General features: G+C 44.8%; 1 protein-coding gene across 3 annotated transcripts in view; it reads right to left on the bottom strand.

The window, feature by feature from the left end:
* Window positions 1–21,135, bottom strand: part of EIF4G1 (eukaryotic translation initiation factor 4 gamma 1) — a 205,015-nt gene that overhangs the window by 19,058 nt on the left and 164,822 nt on the right. For all 3 annotated transcript variants that reach the window (XM_030217150.1, XM_030217151.1, XM_030217152.1), the window contains 6 exons: window positions 20,888–21,060; window positions 20,154–20,279; window positions 4,488–4,569; window positions 4,297–4,395; window positions 3,472–3,606; window positions 3,299–3,380 (listed from right to left, as the gene is read on the bottom strand). In XM_030217150.1, coding sequence (XP_030073010.1) covers window positions 3,299–3,380; window positions 3,472–3,606; window positions 4,297–4,395; window positions 4,488–4,569; window positions 20,154–20,279; window positions 20,888–21,060 — 697 coding nt within the window. The remainder of the gene's footprint in view (window positions 1–3,298; window positions 3,381–3,471; window positions 3,607–4,296; window positions 4,396–4,487; window positions 4,570–20,153; window positions 20,280–20,887; window positions 21,061–21,135) is intronic.

Here is a 21,135-nt window from a genome sequence, read left to right as displayed (position 1 = left end):
CAATCAGAAATCCCAGTGACTCAAGGATCCCTAAAAGAGCAGCATGCGGGTGACTTATTTTCTGGAGCCAGTTGAGTATGGAAAGATAAAAACTTCCACCCCCACAGAGGTCGGTGGCTACCAACACTGGCACCTGAAAATGACTCTGGGATTCAAGGTGAGGCTGAAGGGAACTTAGTATTAGAAATGTTGACTGAGAAACATGAAGCACAGGAAATGCCAGTGTTGTAAGATGCATGCGGATGCAGGCACCCTTGATATCCAGGGATACACGCCAGCTGTTCCGGGTGATGAGAGGCAGTATTGTGGCTAAGGAGTTCATTCTGAACTTTGAGAAAGTGGTTGAGCCCTCATTGAGGATGGGGGGCACAATTCTCCCCGATTTTTTCACAATGAGAAAGAATTGTGAATAGAAACTGCTGCCCAGCTGCTCAAGGGGAATTTTTCCCACTGCTCCACTAAAGTTTTAAGGCATCATTATTCTCCTTTCCCCCATCAGTATCTGGGCTCCTGTAGCTCTATCACCACACAGGTTATTTCTCAGGTGTGGTGGATAAGTCAAGTGCTCCTGATGATCTTCCCTGAGGCCAGAGACTCAAAGTAAAGCTGTTTGATGTGCAGCAATTGCTACAGTTCAAGAGGCCGTTTCACAAGCATCATAAGTTGAGTGGATGAGGTGTAATCCACATTCCTTGATCTTATGTAGTAATAATATCAGATGTCCAGTGAATTCTTGACCTTGAAACCTAGAGGAATCAATTGTAATTAGTACTAAATCAAACCAACTCAATAAACATAAGTGAATCAGCAGTGAAAAATATTTTAATATGCATTTTAAAATATTTAAGATAAAGGAATTTCATAGAATGAGATTCAGAAAATGCATCTTAAGCACAGACACATCTGGATCTAATCATTGGTCCAAGATTATGCATATTTAAGTGTCCTTCAAATTCCAAAGCTTTAGATCAATCTGCACTGGGAAGTATCCTAGTAGGGAAGTTCATAAGGTCCTGACATGATCATGTTTCAAGCAATATAAATCTGCATCAGGAAAATCTTCAAATACTTGGCAATGCTTCCTGAATCAACAGGTCCTCAACACACCTGTTTCCTCATCTATGCTTGTGTCCAGTCACATGTTGAGGCAAATTCTTCACTAGAGAAGTTTTTGTCCATTAATGAATAATCTACTATGTAAAGCATGGTTGCTTGGAAAACCGTTCCTGCTACATCTAGTATTTTAGAATCTAAGCCTAAAGAAAAGAAAGCCTCAGTATTTTCAGATTTTGATTTTTTGAGAGATGCTTCTACCATGTGACTGATACAGTAATTGAGGTCTTTCACAATCCTGAGCAAGTTAAACCTTATATTTATCCTCCAAATGCTTATATTTCAGATGGGCTGACAGTGGGGTATTTTCATAGATACAGCTGAAGATCTTGAAAGTCTGGTGAACGAGCAGGGATATCTGATCTCGAGGAGTACATAAATATTGCCAAATTGGGGCAGACCAAAGATCCATCAAGCCCAGCATCCTGTTTCCAACAGTGGCCAATCCAGGTCACAAATACCTGGCAAGAAACCAAAAAGTACAAAACATTTTATGCTGCTTATCCCAGAAATTAGCAGTGGATTTTCCCCAAGTCCATTTTAATAATGGTCTATGGACTTTTCCTTTAGGAAGCCATACAAACCTTTTTTAAAACCCGCTAAGCTAACCGCCTTTACCACATTCTCTGGCAACGAATTCCAGAGTTTAATTACACGTTGAGTGAAGAAACATTTTCTCCGATCAATTTCAAAATGGACAGAAAAAAATATCACTTATTGCAGTAAATTCCTTCAGTAGAAATTCTGGAAGGAGGCAGGCCTCACCTGGCAGATTGGGAAGGTATGAACTGCACAGGGAACTTAGCTCTGGAAGAAGATGGAGATGAGGGTAACAGCCACATCTGTAACACTGAGTCTGTGTCCAATTCATATGCTGTAAAAGGTCATATGGAATTTGTAAATTTTGTCTTATGTCATGAAGCTGCAGCAGAAGATTTTGATCTTGTGCTGCTGGAAGGCACATCTGTTCTTCAGGATATAAGTTGAGCATCGAATCCAAAGATCAGCAACATTTTGCTTGTAGCAGAATCATGGGGAAAATAGAAACCTCATTTTGACAGTCATTCTTCAAATGCTGTTTTTATGTATGGATTCATGTCCAGTATCCAACTATGCAATGCCTCTAAGAGACTCGTGCTTTTGATTTCTGGAACTTGATGCAATGTGAGGACTCCACAGAAGCTAGAGGTTTTTTACTCTGAGTCACTACCTGTTCTTTTATTCCTGGATTTCTCTTCATTTTAATACAGGATCTCACAGGGAGTGAGAGAAGTCGACAAACAGGGATCCTGCAGCTACTGTCCCGTCCACAGGCAATATCTATGCCACAGGGTTTACTGCCTTATATGACTTTTTGTGAAAATCCACAGATATGAAACAAAGATTTATCTCCTGCTGGTAACTCTTTAGGGCCTTTTGGAAATCATGCTGCTAAGGACTTCATTGCTCTGTTTGGGAGGCAAAAAGGTGGCTTATGTTCTTACCTGTAATGAAGCTTTATCAGAATAGCACAGCCTCTCCACCGAACGTGGAAATAAATTTGATCATATCTAATTTCAGGAAAAGTGTCAATTTTTACAAGTCCTTGACTATATACAGTTATATTGGGGGGGGGGGGGGGGGGGGGGGTTGGAACTATTTGGAAGATTTCCTAATGAAAGCAAAAGACCAGGATGTAGGCTATCATGTTGAGTCCCTCTGCCTCAAGTTGTCTCCTTGAACTTGGTCTGTGTCTCCATTTGCTGGAAGGGAGGATAAATCTTAACATGTGCACTATTCTACTGCATTACTTAGAAAACCAATTAAAATTTATTTATTTATTTTGGGGGCAGGGAATGGGGGGGGTCCTGTTCCCCAAGAAAAAAAAAAAAAAAAAAAAAAAAAAAGAGACCCATTCCTTTTCCCAGTGAAAAGGGGGAGGGAATAACTTCACTCTGTTCCCCAGTTGACAGGGACTATCGAAAGGGATTAACAGAGTCAAATATCCTCTTAATACAAATTGACAGTAGCATTCAGGATTTTTTTTTGGGGGGGGGGGGATATAGGATGGTGTTGGGAGGGAAAGAGGAAAACCCACATAGCTTGGGAGGCATCAGAAGAGGGTTAGAGGCAACGTCCTACCTCTGATGGTGCCCCCCTTCCTCCCATTCCCAGGATTTAACCACCATCATGGCATCTTACTCACAGATTATTGCAGACTGACATACAGAGGTCATCAAAGCACGGGTGAAAGCAAAGGACAAGATCTGCTGCTCACTGAGATTGGCCTGCAGGTGGGAGAAAGAGCTAGTTACAAAGAGCATCTTTTAAACAATTAAGAAAATGCTTACTGTCAACAGTTGAGACTGCAAGACCCACCTCAATCCAATCAAATATTCGCCTATTGTCTGGGTTCTCTTTCACAAGTTTCTCCATCTGCTTGTAAAGATCTTCAGAGGATAGCTCTTTCCGGCCTGGAGACTCAGAGTCCTCCCCCAAGGTATACTCCAGTTTCTATCAGAAAAGGGCACAACAGAAGCATAGAGAGAAGGGTCGTACTACACTCTGTTGTCAAGGGGAGTCATCTAGTACCCTCATTACCTCCAACAGGGCCCCCCACTTATTACTCTTCCAACCTCTACCTGCAGAGAACACGATCTAGTATCGGAATTTGCCTGTGTCTTATAAATGTTAGCCTTATGGAAATGACGCTCTGTGTTATACAACATGATATGCATTTTACTTCTATGATTATTAACAAAGTACATGAACTGTTGTTATGAAAAAACTGATTGTAAACTACCTTGAACCATATTTTTTATGATAAAAGTGGAATACAGATGCCAACTGAAATGAAACATCCACTAGCACTTCCTGATGAGAACTGACAACCTGGAGGAGAATCCGTCTACCCGTGTCGCCTCCACTGTAAGCAGTAACTGGCTCTAACTCAGAGCAAACACTACACCTGTGGTACTGGGGTACCAAGAAAATATAAAACACCCACAACACAAAATGTTTAGTACCCTCTAGCTGGACTGGGAATGGAACAGGACAGGGAAGGGAAGTAGCCCATAGGTGGGCAGACCACTTACTCAACTGTTTACACGCTCTGAACCTCATTTCAGTGAGGCAGGAGATGTATCGGGGGGGGGGGGGGGGGGGGGGGGGGGTTGGTGGGGAAGGTTTGATGAAAGGTGTTACCTTTTCTGTGATGAATTTATTTACATCCTGGTCTTCAGGAAGAAACTCCTTCCAGCTCAGCCCTGCCTCTTTCCAGAGAGATCCTGCTTTCTTATGGCTCTGTATGGAAACATTTGTTTTAGTGTGGTGTGAGATGAAAGAACTGTACACCTACTCTAGAATTCAGCCCTGCCCTGTATGATGTCACTTACCATTCCTTTACACAGAAGGCCAAGGATTTCTAGCAACAGGAAGCTGGCCTTACCTAGGGGAATCAGCGGTTTTGATAGCTCCCTGCAGAACAGCAAAAAACACAGGTCTAGTAGGGCAATCCCCATTAACACTGATTTTTAAAATTATTCATCAAGATTCACTTTAAACAGAAAAGTCATTACCAACTTGCAAAGTCAAAATCAGAAAATACAAGGAAAGTTAGCAAAATATAGTCCACAATTACAGAGGTCAAGAATCCAAAAGCACAGCAAGATGCATAATACATAAATAAAAAGGAAAGAATAGGAATCCATACCTCAAATCCTTAATGTCTGACATATAAAGTTTATATACTTAATTCTGGCATAAGAAACCCGTTTGGTATTCAAGAAAAATCTCAACAGTGAGGGTTCAAAGAAGAAATATGTCTTGATTTCAAGGAGGACAGCACATTTACAGGGCAAGCGCAACTCGAAACTTCATCCAATAGAAATCACTTCCTGTTGCATTGCCGGAAATTTGTTCTTCCTAACATGTCTCCACATTAACATATAAGGAACAATTCGTACTCGACTTTACAGTGACTTAACTCTCTTTTATGGGAGGTAAATTCTCATAATAGCCTCATCAACTAACTACTTCTGCTAAAAACTTTGAAAATCTGACTTTTCCAAGGTATTTGTCAGACCAAGATCATCACAGGTAACATCTGTAGGTGATACTTCTCATTGCTCCCCTGCTTTCAACCACTCTCCAGATGACAAATACATTTTCTGCAGAGGCAAAACACTGATCTTAGGGTATTTTCAGGGGCCGCCGGGGGGGGGGGGGGGGGGGGGGGGGGCAGGGGGATACAAAATACCCCGGGCCTCCAAGGGGGGCCCAGCACCAGGGTCTCTCTCCTTCTCCAGGAAGCCGGCGCTGCAGTCCCTGGTCTCCACCTGCCTGCCCTCGGCGGCCCCCTTCTGTCTGCCACCACCCCCCCCTGAATTTGGAAAAGGGAGAGTCTCTAGTTGGCAGTGCAGCGCCTCGCATCTGTTTGAGAGTGGTGGATCGCTTTGGGCCTTCCCTGTGTCCCGCCCTCATCTGATGTAACTTCCTGTTTCCGCGAGGGCGGGGCACAGTAAGGGAGGGCCTGAAGGGAGGTGATCTGCCGCTTTCACACGGAGGTGAGGCACTGCCGATTTGAATGCAGGGGGCCCGGTGGCGGACGGAGGGGGGCTTTCGACAGGGCTGGGGGTGGAGACTGAGGACTGCAGCGCCAGCGGCCTGGAAGCAGGAGAGGGAGGCGACAGTGGTAGCGATTGGGGGGCGGCGGCCTTGCCCTGGGCCTGGCTCAGTCTCTCGGTGGAATAAATTGCTAACAGGAATTAATTTCACTTGTGGAAAATTGAGCACACAAATTAAAATTCCTATTATAACGCTCCAAGGGGGCCCTATGCTAAGCATCACGTGGTCCATAGGTATAAAACAGGACACAGCATTTACCATGTGCTGTCCTTTCATACTAAGCTTTAGTAAAAGGGTCCCCAAATTCTCAATTTTCCTATCAAAAAGCATTTTATCCTGAGACACAGCAGGTAGAACTATTTCAGCAACAGATGTCACCAACTCTTCAGACTCTGAAACTCAGCCTAGATTTCTCTCTTGAATTTAGTTGAGATGTTTAACTAGACACTCGTGAAAGAACGAGTAAGCCTTAGTGATAGAAGAAAATGCAAAAGTGACGGGAAAGAATATTTAGAAGCTGATAAAGATAAGTCAGAATTGCTTAACAAATGGAAAAGTTATTTATTTGTTACATTTGTATCCCACATTTTCCCACCTATTTGCAGGCTCAATGTGGCTTACATAGTACCGTAAAGGCGTTCGCCAAGTCCGGTAGAGAAACAAATACATGGTGATGTTGTGGTTGATTAAGGTTCAGGCACAATGGGGATCGAAGAGAGGTTATATAGTGTCCATTACGAGCTTTGGTTTTGCTGTGTTGCAGAGTGCAGGCATTTATGTTGGGTCGGTAGGGTATGCCTTTTTGAACAGGTTGGTTTTTAGTGATTTCATGAAGTTTAGATGGTCGTAGGTTGTTTTCACAGCGAGTTCCATAGTTGTGTGCTTATACAAGAGAAGCTGGAAGCGTAGGTTGCTTTGTATTTGAGTCCTTTGCAGTTTGGGTAGTGGAGGTTTAGGTATGTTTGTGATGATCTGGTTGGTAGATCTATGAGGTCTGAAATGTAGCCTGGGACTTCGCCGTAGATAATTTTGTGGACCAGGGTGCAGATTTTGAAGGTAATACGTTCTTTGATTGGGAGCCAATGCAGTTTTTCTCAGAGGGGTTTGGCACTTTCGAATCGTGTTTTACCAAATATCAGTCTGGCTGCTGTGTTTTGAGCAGTCTGGAATTTCTTTGTGAGTTCTTTACATCCTGCATAGATTCCGTTGCAATAGTCTGCATGGCTTAGTACCATTGATTGTATTAGGTTACGGAATATTTCCCTCAAGAAGAAAGGTTTTACACGTTTAAGTTTCCACATTGAGTGGAACATTTTCTTTGTTGTGGAGTTCACTTGGCTCTCAAGTGTAAGGTTGCGGTCGATTGTAACACCAACAGGCTCATTTTCAAAGCACTTAGCCTCCCAAAGTTCCATAGAAACCTATGGAACTTAGCCTCCCAAAGTGCTTTGAAAATATGCCTCCAAGTATTTTCAGGCTATCTGAGGATAGGGAGGGCGTGGTCTGGGGTGTTTATGATTGTGGGTTTGTACATATTGTGTTGAGATGAGAGGATGAGGCAGTGTGTTTTGTCAGTGTTCAGTTTCAGTTGAAATGAGTTTGCCCATGAGTTCACAGTGTTCAGACCGAGCTTGATTTCATTGATGATTTCTAACAGATCATGTCTGAAGGGAATGTATATTTTGAATTTGATTTCACTTGGTATGTTCTGGTGGTTAGAAAACCCTTGATCCAGCTGAGTATATTTCCACCAATCCCGATGTAGTCTAGGAGTCTTAGTAGTATATTGTGGTTTACCATGTCGAATGCGCTCGACATGTTGAATTGGAAAAGTATGCTTTTACCTGTAGCTATTTCCTGCTTGAATTTGGCCAGGAGAGTGACTAGCAGTTTCAGTACTATGGAGGGGGCGAAATCCTGATTGTGATTCATTTAGTATTGAGAACTTGTCCATGTAATCAGTAAGCTGTTTGGTCACCATGCTCTCCATCAGTTTAACTGCTAGTGGGACAGATGCAACTGGCCGGTAGTTGGCAAGTTCACTTGTTTTTTTCTTGGTGTCTTTTGGAATTGGGGTGAGTAGTATGTTGCCATATTCCTCAGGGAAGAGACCTTGTTGGGAGCATGTAGTTTAGGTGGGATGTGAGGTCTGCTATGAAGCGGTCGGGAGCGGATTTAAGTAGATGGCTGGGGCAGGTGTCCAATTTGCAATGGGTATTGGAGAACCTATGAGTCGCATGGGTAACTGATTCAACGGTGAGGAGAGCAAAGTTTGACCAGGTTCGGTCTGCTGGATATTCTCCAGAGGTTGGGTCCAAGCCATTGATGACTTTTTCGATGTCAGTGTTGTGCTGAGGAAGTGTATTGCATAGCTTTATTATTTTTTTGTTGAAGTATTTAGCAAGTTTGTCTGCGGATGGGATGTCTGTGCTGGTTGTGGTGACTGGGGTGATATTTAGTAGCTTATTTACGAGTTGGAATAGTTTCTTCAAGTCTTTGTAATCCGGTCCTATTTTAGTTTTGTAATAAGACCTTTTGGTCTGTCTTATTGCATATTTGTATTTGTTTCCATGCATTGAGTGTGTGTTTATCTTTTATTTTTTTCCATGCTCGTTTGAGTTTCCTGGATTGTGTTTTGAGTTTTTTTTTTTACTTCGTCATTGAACCATGGTATCGAGTTTTGTCTTCTTGATATTCTTGTTCTTAAGGGTGCTATTTCTTCTAGTACGCTTCTGCATCTTTCCTCCCAGTCACAGGTAGTGTATGGAGTCCGTTCGTGCTGTCCATTCGTTGTCATATATATGTTGCCAGAATGCTTTTGGGTCTATTTGGCCTCTTGTGCTGTAGGTTGTGTGCTCTTGTATACGGTATGATCCCTTCTTCCGCCAGCTTAGGGGTAGGTTTAGTTTGTAGTGATCGGTCCAAGGTGTTTCTGTCCATTTGATATCCGTTATTAGTAGGTTGTGGTCTGGGGACAATTTATGTGAGAAGAGGTCCAGTGTGTGCCCTTTGACATGGGTAGCTTGCATGTGTGGCCATTTGAGATCCCATGAGTGGAGGAATTCCTTACATTCTCGTGCACTGGTGGAATTTGGGTCTTCTAGGTGAAGGTTTATGTCACCTAGTATTAATATGTTGGAGTTGGTTATACAAGTGTTTGAGATGAAGTCCATGAAATTAGACTGGCTTTCATTCCAATTACCAGGTGGTCTGTAAAACAAGACGCAGTTCAGATGATCAAGCAGGGATCTGTTGTGGATTCTGATTGAGGCAATTTCAAGTTAGGTTGTTGTGGACTCGGCAGTAGTTTCGGTGGTGAAGTGGGAGCAGTAGATTAGTGCTATACCTCCACCTCTTTTTTCCTTTCTGGTCCAGTGAGTGATTTTGTATCCTGGAGGGCATAGGTCAAGGATTATGGGATCCTTTTGGTCATGGATCCAAGTTTCAGTGAGGAAGAGTAGGTCAAGGTTTTCTGACATGTTCCAGTCTGTTAGTATTGCTGTTTTATTTACAGCGGGTCTGGCGTTGACGTAGCCCATTTGGATTGTTTGGAATAGGTCTTCTGTATTTGGTGTTAAGTGGACTTTTGTTAGTTGTCATTTCTTTGTTGAGGTGAGTTTGTTTGGGCCCTTCTTTCCCTTCTGTTGTGGTTGTTCGCATGTAAATGTTTTTTCCTTTGTTTAGGTTGTTATCAGTTTGGTGAGGTGTGGTGTATCTGATCAATCTATGATGATTGTGTAGTATGGGTATGATGTTGTTTTCTGCAAGTGGGGTGGTTAGTGTTAAGTGGATCAGTGTTAAGGAGTAGATTATTAGGAGTAGTTTGAGGGTATTCATTATGGTATATATTTCCTGTGCTTACTATTAAGACCGTGTTGCTCCAATCTGCTCTCTTCACAAGCCTGCCTTCTCCGGTTGATCAAATGCAGTGCAAAATGCTCCTTCTCAGGCACGCCCGTCCTGCTGAAGGTGTCTTCAGTTCACTAGCAGTTATTGAGTTTTTACTTTGGTTTTTACTGTCAGGCCTTTCAAGCCTTGTCAGTTGTAAAGTCTCAGTATCTTGAAATATAATAGGCACTTTACTCACGGTCTGGTGATCGGATGCGTTGCCCAGGGCACAGAGACTCCGCAACCCTGGGAGCTGTGTCTATGTTGGAGGTAGACACTAGAGGAGGGGCAGCAGCCTCAGGCTGCCACTACTGCTTTGCATTTGTATTATGAATTACCTGATAAAGCTTTCTTTCCTTTAGTCCTACGGGAAAGAAAATTGTTCTACTGTGATTTGCCCCTTAAGGGTATCGTACTGCATAGAATGTTCAGTACTTCAAAAAGCCAAGCAATGGTGCTCAAAATTCATCTGGTGCGTCAATATTGAAACTTTGAGACCAAATGTCTCAATCCGGTCAGAACTTTTACCAGTCATTACAGCATATACTCTGAGTAAGGAGACGTGACATACAATAGGTTAGGAAACATAAAAGAAGATTCAGTGATATCTGAAAAATATAGCTTGTAACTAAAAGAAAATTAATCAGCCAGGGAGGGATTTTGAACTGGTCTGATAAGACACACTTTTTCCTTCCATAGCATCCTATCAGACTAGTCCAGACCACTGGGAAGTAGCAAAGCAGTGTCCCCAACATAGGGCAAGACTAAAAGATTTAAAAAGAAAAACTGGAATAGCCTTAGAGTCAATCAGAAGGACTCTGGAAAGACAAAGGATACGGAAGAGGAGAAAGAAGTGAGTCGTATGATAAGTAGGAACAACAGAAAATAGCACTGATAGACAATGGAAGATATGCGTAAAGCAAGCAACAAACCCAACCGGTCATTTTTCTTGAATGGGTTTCCGACAGCAACAGCCTAAGACCAAAGCACATCTATGAAGGGAATATTGTAACTACTACTACTACTACTACTACTTATCATTTCTATAGCGCTACTAGACATACGCAGCGCTGTACACTTGAACATGAAGAGACAGTCCCTGCTCGACAGAGCTTACAATCTAATTAGGACAGACAAACAGGACAAATAAGAGATAAGGGAATTACTAAACTGGGGACCGGCTCAGGAAGTTTAATCCAGGCATATGGACTCTAATCCCCCGACTGATGCTCGATAATGAGAGATTAGGCCAAGCCAAGATCCTGCAGAGAAAACGTCGCCTGTAACGCACCCACCTGGCCTTGGCCAGTTCATGGCTTCAAGCCATGGATAAAGGCACGAGGTGAAGGTTGAACCCTTAGCACAGGCCCAGGCACCTGCAAAGAGTGCCCAGGCTCGAGCCGTAATATTGAGAACTTAATTCAAAAGGTTTAACATCTATCAGACATTCGCTTTTGATATCGGCCTCTTCCCCTCTCTTTCCCCACCCACAGACCTGAGATTAACCAGGATTTCTAGGGCATCCCAGGAAGACCTGAGCACAAGATTCATTTATCTTCTGGATGTGAGCCCTGGAGAATAATTACAATTTCTTAAATAAGTCACTGACAGGTCTGAGAAATAAAAGACTGACAGTGGTTGGACTGAGGCCCCCTGTGTATCCCCAGGACAGGGACAGCCCTGGGGAGGAGGAAGGACTGACAGCGCTGGGGACTGAAGCCCCCCTGTGTATCCCTGGGACATGGACCGTGCTGGGGAAGGCGAGGAACTGACGGTGCTGGGGACCGAAGCTACAATAGAAATCCTGGAGGAGTTGAATATCCAGAGAAGGAATATAAGAAGAAAGCTATCAGGAGCTGAAAAACCACCAAGCTTCCCCATCTACACCTGTGACAACCAGGAAAATGCAGAAGCAAACTGAAGAATTACCCTTCGCTGACAATAAAGGGGGAAGACCAATGGGGTCTAAACAGAATGGATATTGACTGACCCGGTGTGAAAGAATGCCCTATTTAGACATGAAAATCCAAATGTCATCATAACAAGATACTCAGACAGGACAACCAAGAATGGGAGCCCATTAGGCTCAAAATAAAACCACAATATCAGAGACTTCCTGAAGTAGTGTTAACAGTGGTGGCTAATACCAGGGCTACTGAGTTAACTGCACAAAACAGCTAGCGTGTAGAACTGCGCCGCCCCGTGGCAATCGTCGACAGTGCGCCCGACACCTCCGAACAAGCGGAGCCCAGTGGAACGGCGAACAAACAACAGCCGGCAAAAAAGGCCCCGAAAAAAAACGGAGGCAGCACAGGACCCGAAGAAACCTTGAAGGGAGAGCAAAATTTACACATTCCGGCTGCGTGAACTGCACAACGCTGACCGACAGCAGCTGTTTGAACTTTAAAGCCATATCGGAAAAAACAGGTGGCCGCGCTTACGCGGTTTGCACCTTTCTTTTTTTTTTTTCATTTGTTTAAACTGCCGCCGCCAAAACGCAAGAAAATGGAGGAAATTAAATCTGACGAGAAAAATCGCTGTTTAAAGTCACAGACACTGAATTATTTTCTTCTGTTTGTTTTTTTTTTTTTTTATTATAACCCCTCAATCATAATAAAACACTGGAGCTGCCTGCTCGTTAGAAGTCTGGGGAAAGAAAGGCTGCTTCTTTGAATTTCCTTTTATTTGATTTAATTCTTTTAAAGCAGCTGCCTGTTAAAAGTGGCTGCCTCTCCCAAAGACGGTAAACCTTTCCAGAGAAAGGGACGGCCCTTCCCTGCTAAGCCAGGGAGATGGGGAGGAAAGGGGGTGGACTCAAGACACCCGAGTTTAACACCCCCGAGGCTGTCAAAGAAAGAAGAGAAAGGAAACCCTGTCAAGCCTCTAAATAAGATTCCAGGCACAGAAGAATTATCACAAATATCTGTAATATCTAAAGAGAAAAGGAGAGAGACTAATGGGCTCCCTTCCTACCTGCTGGGAGACTGAGAAAATACTGAGGCTAAGGTCACATGGCCAGGGCTCCTATTGGCTCTCTAGAGTCAGAGTTTTTTCTCAGTCTCCACCTGCTGGTAGGCGAGCACAACCCATCAGTCCAATCCTGGTCCGGTCCCGAGGGACGCTAAGGAAGTAGGTGGTTTACACAGCCTGAGCCATATAGGTGACCAGTGAACTGTACTACGCAGTTGTGTAAAGTAGATGAGGTACATAGTCAGCTACCAAAACCAGAGAAGACAGTCTACTGATGCAGCAAAGCAGATACATCAAGAGATGTTATACATGTAGCTGCAGAAGTCTTGCGAGGCTGCTGCTGAATCTTGGTGGCCATTTTAAAAAAACGGAGACAGCAAGAGGATGAGCGGCAACAGGCAGAAAATAGTAGGGATCTTTCCTGCCCCGAAGAAGCAACTAAACCCACTGCTGCATACAAGTTGTCATTCTTATTGTTGGGGGCATTTTTACTTAATCTCACTTATATTTTCAAACATGCCAGCTTGTGCGGCATACGGATGTACACAGATGAAGTATAATAACAGAATAACTTTTCATAGGTAGAGTAGTAATTTGTTATAAATCGTAATCAGTGTGTCATTTGGAGAGGCTGGTTATAGGGACAGAACTGTTATACTGATGCAGAGATTTTTTTCTCCTGGTAAAGGACCACTAAAATAGACATCATGTTATGAGAATCAGGTGCTCAACATTCAGAGTTTCTATCTGTTTACTTATGACTTATATCACATTAAACATGAATGAGGTTGAAACCTTGGAGCATTTAACATTTTTTTTCCCTGTGCCTACATCAAAAGAAAAAGATGGCATGTGGGAACTTGCTCCTTTTGTTTTGTGGATTGCAGTGGTATATTATAAAATTGCACTTGCCTTTTTTATTACCACTTTTTCAAAGAGAGGTATTGAATAATGAGGAAAGGGCTTCCTCCAGGGAGAATTTTGTCCCACATCAGTCTAAATGTGCCAACATTGTCCAGTTCAGCACAGTATTAGCAGCCATGTTCATGCAAAGTTAATTATGTTCAGTAGAAAATAAATCTGTTGCCTCTGGCACCATAGTTCTTCCAAACCCTGCGTCTCTCATTGTTAATGTTTACCTCTTAAATATATAGAGCACAGCCTCACCTCGCAGGTCTACTGAAATTCAGTTCTCCAACTGGTTCAGGAGCCTAACAACAGTCCAGAAATTGCACAGTAATACCACCACCATTTGCTAGTCAGAGAGAAATACTGGGGAACTAGCGCTGCATGGTGCTCTTATAGAGCGGAGCTCAAAGCTCATAACTCTTGTTCTCTGTATCCATCTACTATTCGTCAGCATAACCCATGTGTTCTAGACTAGTCTGGTATGGAGGTTAAGGAACAGCTCAGCAGTTTCCTATCAATGCTGGACCTAAGAGCTACCCACTCCAATCAGCTCTGGCTCTCTTCAACAACTTTTTTGTATTTTTTTTTTTTTTAATGAACTTTATCGTTCTGTTTGATGTGAACCAACACCAAATATGTGAAATTTCAGGTTGTGGCCTAAGTAAAGTTAGCATGACATTACTAACTAGTAAAAAAGGCCCGTTTCTGGAACGAATGAAACAGGCGCTAGCAAGGTTTTCCTGGGAGTGTGTATGTTTGAGAGAGAAAGCCAGAGTGAATGTGCGGGTGTGTCACAGAGTGAGACAGTGTGTGTGTGAGAATGAGTGTGTGTGACAGGGCCCCCCTCCCCTGTTCCTAATGCCCCTCACCCCATTCCCTCCCCTCCTTTTCCTCCTCCTTACCACACTTTGGGTTCCTTAAGGCTTTCAAAAGTCTATGTACCCCCGTGGCCCTAACGCCCAGTATTCGGATACCCCACAGCTTTCCTCCTCAGCCCTCCCCCAAGATGTAATACTTTCACGTCCTTCATTTTTTTTTTTTAAAAGTGTCCTATCTACCCTGTGTACAAATGCCCGGCATTCAGATTGTGTTCCTGTCCTAAATTTTCATTTCTTTCATTCATTCAGAACTTCTCCCCCCCCCCCCCCCCCCCCCCCCCCCCAACACTTTTGGTTCCTTCAGTCTTTTAAAACTCTCCTATGTACCCTGTGTGCTAATGGCCAGCAGTGAGATTGTTTTCCTGTCCCAAATTTGCATGTCTTTCAGTCATTCACAACTCCCCCCCCCCCCTTCTCCAGTTTAACACTTTAGTTTCCTTCAGTCTTTTAAAACTCTCCTATCAACCCTGTGTCCTAATGGCCAGCACTCAGATTGTTTTGCTTTGCCAAATTGTCTGTCACTGAGGACACAGAGGTCAGTGGGTGCCTGCCTAGCAGACCACTTCCAGCAGGCACGGTCCCAGGCACATCCTGTTGGAGGTGAGAATTATTATATAGGAAGATTAAGGTGAAATTAGGCCTTACCTGCTCATTTTCTTTCCTCTAGATGCTCCAGATCGGTCAAGTTGCTTTGGTTATGCACGCCTACCAGCAGAGAGAGACTGAGAACACCTGAATTTGAATATTGTATATCTATCCTATGCAGAAACCCAACCAGCCAGTATATAGATAAAGCAGAGAAACAAAGAAAAATACCACAGACCCCTCTACCTGGCCCCACCACAAAATATAACTGTGCTTCCAAAGACAGACTGCAACCAGCAGACTGACCTGCACCACCCCATACTACGATGTGTATTGGATTGTGAATGTTGTGAATGTATTCTTGGAACCCACCTAGTTTTAGGTGGTCTACAAATTTTTAAATAAATAAATAAAACATGAACAGAAAACAGGTCTGGCACCTCTTTTGACTGGTTTCATATTCCTTTGTACTAATAAACAACCACAGCAAGCTCAAAGAAAACACAATAAACAAGGAGGGCTCTTGACTGGACTAGAGGGTCCAGAGGAAAGAAAATTAGCAAGTAAGGTCTAATTTCACCTTCCTCAACAACCCTCCAGACCGGTCAAGACACTTGGGAACTACCAAAGCAGCAAATCCCTAAGGGCGAACCCCCCAAAAAAACAGAAGTCAAAACAACTGCCCCCAAACCAGCAACCCCTTTCACCTGCACGTCGAGTCTGTAATGTTTCACAAAAGAATGCAAAGAAGACCACACTGCTCTGCAAATGTTCTGCGGCCAGACTCAAACTGCCCAAGAAACAGCTACTCCCCCCCCCCCCAAGTGGAATGCACTTTAAGCACCAATGAAACCTCATGACACTTGAGCAAATAAGATGAAGCAATCACCTCCTTCAGACACCAAGCCAGAGTCACCTTGGAGGCAACCGTTCCCTTCTTCAGACCTCCAAACAGCACAATCTACCTGAAGTACGAAATTCCTCCATTCTCTTCAGATAATGCCACAAACCTCTCTGCACATCCAATCTGGCCAAGCGACGCTGATCTGAATCTCCTGCTCTACCTCCCAGAAACAGCAAGGAGATAACCTGATTCACATGAAAGTCCAAAACGACCTTGGGTAGAAAAGGAGGAACTGGCTTCTGAGAAACCTTCTTCCTGGAAAAAGACAAGAAAGGTTCCCTACAGGACAAGGCCTGCAACTCTGAAATTCTCTGAGCCGAAGAGATCACCACCAAAAATACTGTCTTCAAAGTAAGGTCCTTACAGGTGCTCGCCTCGAGCGGTTTGAAAGGAGTACCCACCAAAACCTCCAAGGCAAGATTCAAATCCCAAGGAGGCACCAAAGGATGCCACGGCGGTCTGAGAGGCTTCACCCCACGAAGAAAACACACCACATCCAGAGAAGAAGCCAAGGACAACCCCTGAACTTTCCTCCGAAAACAAGTCAACGCCACAACCTGTACTTTCAAAGATGACAGAGACAGGCCTCTGTTCAAACCATACTGCAGAAATTCCAAATTCTCCACTATCGAAGCACGCAAAGACCTATCCTGGCACCAGCTCTCAAAAATGCGGCACACTCTCACATACGCTTAAGAAATCGACCACTTGCACGACTGCAGCATCGCAGAAATCACTTTGGAGGAATATCCCCTCTTCCTCAACTAAGCCTTCTGAAAAGCCAAGCCATAAGCGAGAACAGGTTGGGCATGCCTCCCTAAGACAGCAAACCGAAGAAACAGCTGATGCGCCTCGCAAATAGGAATGTGCAGATAAGCCTCTGTTAAATCCAGGGAGGTGAGGTATTCTCTGCGTCGCACCACAACAATGATCAAGTGCAATGTCTCCATGCGAAAGGATGGAACCTTGAGAGCCCCATTGACACGACCGCGATTCAAAATGGGATCACAGGAACCCTTCTTTTTGGGAACCAATAAGTAAATGGAATAGCAGCCCGTCCTCCGTTCCCTCTGAGGCATGGGAACTACCATCCCCAGATGGACCAGCCAGAGCAATGTATCCTGAAACGCCCTGCCTTGCGACGAGAACAGCACGGTGATTCGAGAAAATCTTCCGAATTCCAGCACATAGCCTCGTGAACCACCTTGAGGACCCACTGGTCTGACGTGATCTGGGTCCATCTCTGGTAAAAGTGCCTCAACCGAGCGTCCACCTGCACCAGAGGCTAGACCCTCACACCTTCATTAAGAACCGTGCACTGGACCAGAAGCCCCCGAAGCAACCTCCATAATGCCCTCTGAAAGGTCTGCAGCCGCTGAAAGAAACAACCTCTGGGAGCTCCTCCAGACCTACCCGGCCAGTATCGCCTAGCCTCTTGAAAATGGCCTCACACTGAACCACCACAACCACCTGACTTCAACCGAACGTCCAGTAACTGCAGAACTGTAGCCTAGTGGTTAGTGCAGCAAACTTTGATCCTAGGGATCTGAGTTCAATTCCCACTGCAGCTCCTTGTGACTCTGGGCAAATCACTTAACCCTCCACTGCCCCAGGTACAAAATAAATACCTATATATACTATGTAAACCGCTTTGAATGTAGTTGCAAAGCCCACAGAAAGGCGGTATATCAAGTCCCATTCCCTTCCTTCACCAAGACCACGCACCAACTTATCTTCTCCAAAAAGTATGGAACTTTTAAATGGAAGAGAACAGAACTTGGAAGTCGCATCCGTGGCCCAGCCTCGAAGCCAAAGTGCCTGCCGGGCAGCCACTATGAGGGACATATTCTTCGCCGAAGCACGCAGCAAGTCATAAAGGGCACTAGTCAAAAATGAGGAACCCATCTCCAGCTTGGCCAACTCCTGCACCAACACCACTCTGTCTAAGACCGAAACATCCAAGACCTTCTCCGACCAGCGAAAAAAGGCTCATGCCACAAGACCCCCACAGATGGATGCCTGCAGTGCCAGCGCCAATAAATCAAAGCTACGCTTGAGCAGAGACTCCATCTTTCTATCCTGGGGGGTCACAAAGAGCCACACTGCTGTCTACCGTAATGGCCGTCACTTTGGTCACCGCTGTCACCACTGCTTCCACAGTGGGAGGCTTGAGAGAATCCCTATCTCCTGAGGAACCAGATAAAATCTAGGCATGGCGTAAGCCACTTTACAAGGAGTATAAGGAGAATTCCACTCTGTCAAGACCATATCCCTAAGATCTTTACTCATAGGGAAGGACCACGGTGGACACCGATCCCTTTAACCAAAGGATCCACCTGCTTAGTATCACCCACAGGAGTCTCTGCAGGTTCAAACTTAAGCGTAGCAGAGACCTGGTCAATCAACTCTGCTAACTCCTCCCTGTGAAAGGTGGTTCCTCGCCAGGCATCTTAGCATCCCTTCCTGCTCTGTGGTCAGAGAATCCTCCTCCTTGATGTCACTGAGACCCTCCTCTGACAAAGGAAGTGAAGAGTCCTTCAGCAATGTCACAGACCCTCCTCCGACAAAGGAAGTGAAGAGTCCTCCAAAGCGAGAGCAGCACCCTGAACTGGAGCACCTGCCTTCCAAGCCTAAAATAAAGACCACACAAATTCAGAAGGGAAACCCATCCCTCCCGAGCACTCACCTGCCAAAGCACGGTCTGAAAAACAGAACCTCTTGTACCAGCTGAGGTGGCCCTGAAGCATGGGAAGATTCTAAAATGGCGGCAGTTCCCATTGAAATCGGGACTGCTGCTGAAGAGCCCACCTGCAGAAGAGTCTGCTCCGGACGATCCAGAACTGCTCTGCTCTGCAGCAAAGTCAGGTATCTCTGCTGAAGCCGACTTCTGCTCACCACACAGCTGACACTGTGCTCCAGGCGCCTCTATCCCCCGGCACGAGTGGCAGTACAAGAGCTTGGCTGAACACATCTCCACAGAACCCTAGAACAGCAGAGTGAAGAACACAGTAAAGAAAGCCCTGACCAAAAGTCAGCGAAATCCACTCACCGCACAGTAAAGAACAGCCCTCCCCCCCTCGGACAGCTGAAGAACCAGCATACAACACTTTTTTTTTCTTCAAACTCTGTATTTGAGTCCAGTTGCTGCAGGCTGTTTAAGGCACTCAAGGCTCTCGCTCTTACAGAGCAGCCGAGGCACACAGCAGTCCACTCCAACTGAAGAGGGCAGAGCAGGGGGAGGGACCCAGCCACCCAGGTGTAACACCCCAAGGGGAGACAAGGCCCAACCACACCCACACCCCAGAAGCACTCCAAGGCACCAGGTACAGGGAACAATATTTCAATCTTCTAGAATGTCTTTTTTTTTTTTTTTTTTTTTTAATTCCTGAAAGGAGAGATGCAAGAAAGAACAAGAAACCTAGAACACCCAAAGTATCCCCACTGGGCCTACCAGACTGGCCAGGCTGCATGTCTACCCTCTGCTGGAGACTGAGAAATACTGGCTGGGTTCCTGCACAGAATAGATCTACAGTATCCAAACACGGGTGTTCTCAGTCTCTGTCTGCTGGTAGGCGTGCATAACCCAAGTGTCTCGACTGGTCTGGAGGGTTGCTGAGGAACTGTCTTTTCAAGCTACATATTTTTGCTCAGGCTGGGAAAGCTCTTAGGCTAGCACAGAAAAACAAGTTTTTGCATACCTATTTTTTACATGCTAACACAAATCTGAGCAACTGGTTTTCTTAGTAAAAACATGTCTGCCCTTTTTGTCATTACCAATGTTATTTGGCAGCTTCAACTCTAGCCAACAATGGTGACCACAAGGCCCCATCACATTGTTTGCTAAGGAAATGACAAGCATATATTGCAGAGATGCTGACAAAACTGAGGTACTGAGAAAGACCAGACTAGGCTGGAAGTCTGGAGACAACTCCATATCCAAAAGGAGAAAATTCTAGAGATCATCAGTACTGCAGTCTTTCCTAGTGAGAAAACAGCTTTAGATTGGTTGTCACTGAGCAGGAGAAGTAGGTTCTCTCAATGAAACACTTAGTCCACAAAAAGAACTTTTGTGCCGAGCAATTAGGAGCACCATGCATAAGCCAGCGTCAGCACGTGTGTGCTTATGAGCCCAAGCATACAAGACGAGGGCTCCAACAACAACTCTACACGTTGAAGGACAGAGAAGTTAGCTTCCTACCTGCCTGCTTAATCTGTGTCCAGCTTTATCACTAGAACTTAAGGTCTTGTGCACCATGCTCAGTTTGCACACTAACAAGCACCGCATTAGCAGAGATATTTACCTGAAGAGCTCGCCCATGGCGATACCCCCCTCTAGCAATACAGGCGTAATTATTTCAGCCAGGTACAGCCAGATGTGTGGGATATCAATCTCCATGTCTTCTGCAATCTCCAAGATCTCTTGTAGCCTGCAAAAAGGAACTCGTTAGAAGATACTCCTAGCACAGGAAAGTACTCCATACTCACAGACCAGGCACTTCAAAAGTACGTTAAGTGGCTGATATAACCCCCTACACATGCTTACAGTTAGGCATACTGGCTTCAGTTTACCGTGCAGGGTGGACAAGTCCAGCTCTTTCTACATTATTCTATCACAGAGCTGATGGAGTGACCCAGTGAAGAGAGCACTAAAAAACTAAGGCAAAGCACACCAGAGTTGAAGCCTCACAACACACAAATCACAAACATAACAAGCCGCCACCCACTAATAGTCAAAGAACTAGTGGTATCGGATTCTTAGAAACCACTCCCCCTCTTCCATAATATCTCAGAGGCTTAACGTGTCCATGTCCCCCCTTCTCTCCTCACTGTAAACTCCAGCTGTTAACTTCTCTGTTCCCACAATCCCTGAGCTGGAGAGTCTTGCAAGTTCCCCTAACTTATCACCACCCACCATCAAATCCCAGGGACCTTGAAGTGGAGCAGCCTGGAGACTTTTGCACTTCCCATCAATATCTTTACCCTGGCAAATCAAAGGTTAATGTTCCTGGCAGTTCTGCACATCTCAGGTTCTCACCCTTTGTAATACTGGTCCTTAGGCAAGACTGAGGCTTTGAGCAGGTGGTAGAAGAGCAAGCCCATGTGCTCCCTGGCAATAGTGCTTCGCTCCAACGTGGACTCGATGCCATTCCGCACAAAGATAAAAAGCAGCGATGGAGAACTCAGCTCCTGAACACACTGCAAGGCCTCCTGCCAAGAAGGAAGACATCATGCATGCAACATGTGGTCAGAACCCATTCCACCATGATCCTGCACTACAAGCTA

Source organism: Microcaecilia unicolor, chromosome 10 (assembly GCF_901765095.1).
Source record: "Microcaecilia unicolor chromosome 10, aMicUni1.1, whole genome shotgun sequence".
Classification (NCBI taxonomy): domain Eukaryota; kingdom Metazoa; phylum Chordata; class Amphibia; order Gymnophiona; family Siphonopidae; genus Microcaecilia; species Microcaecilia unicolor.
The sequence above is the reverse complement of the archived record's forward strand: the minus strand, read 5'-3'. Positions and strand labels throughout refer to the sequence as shown.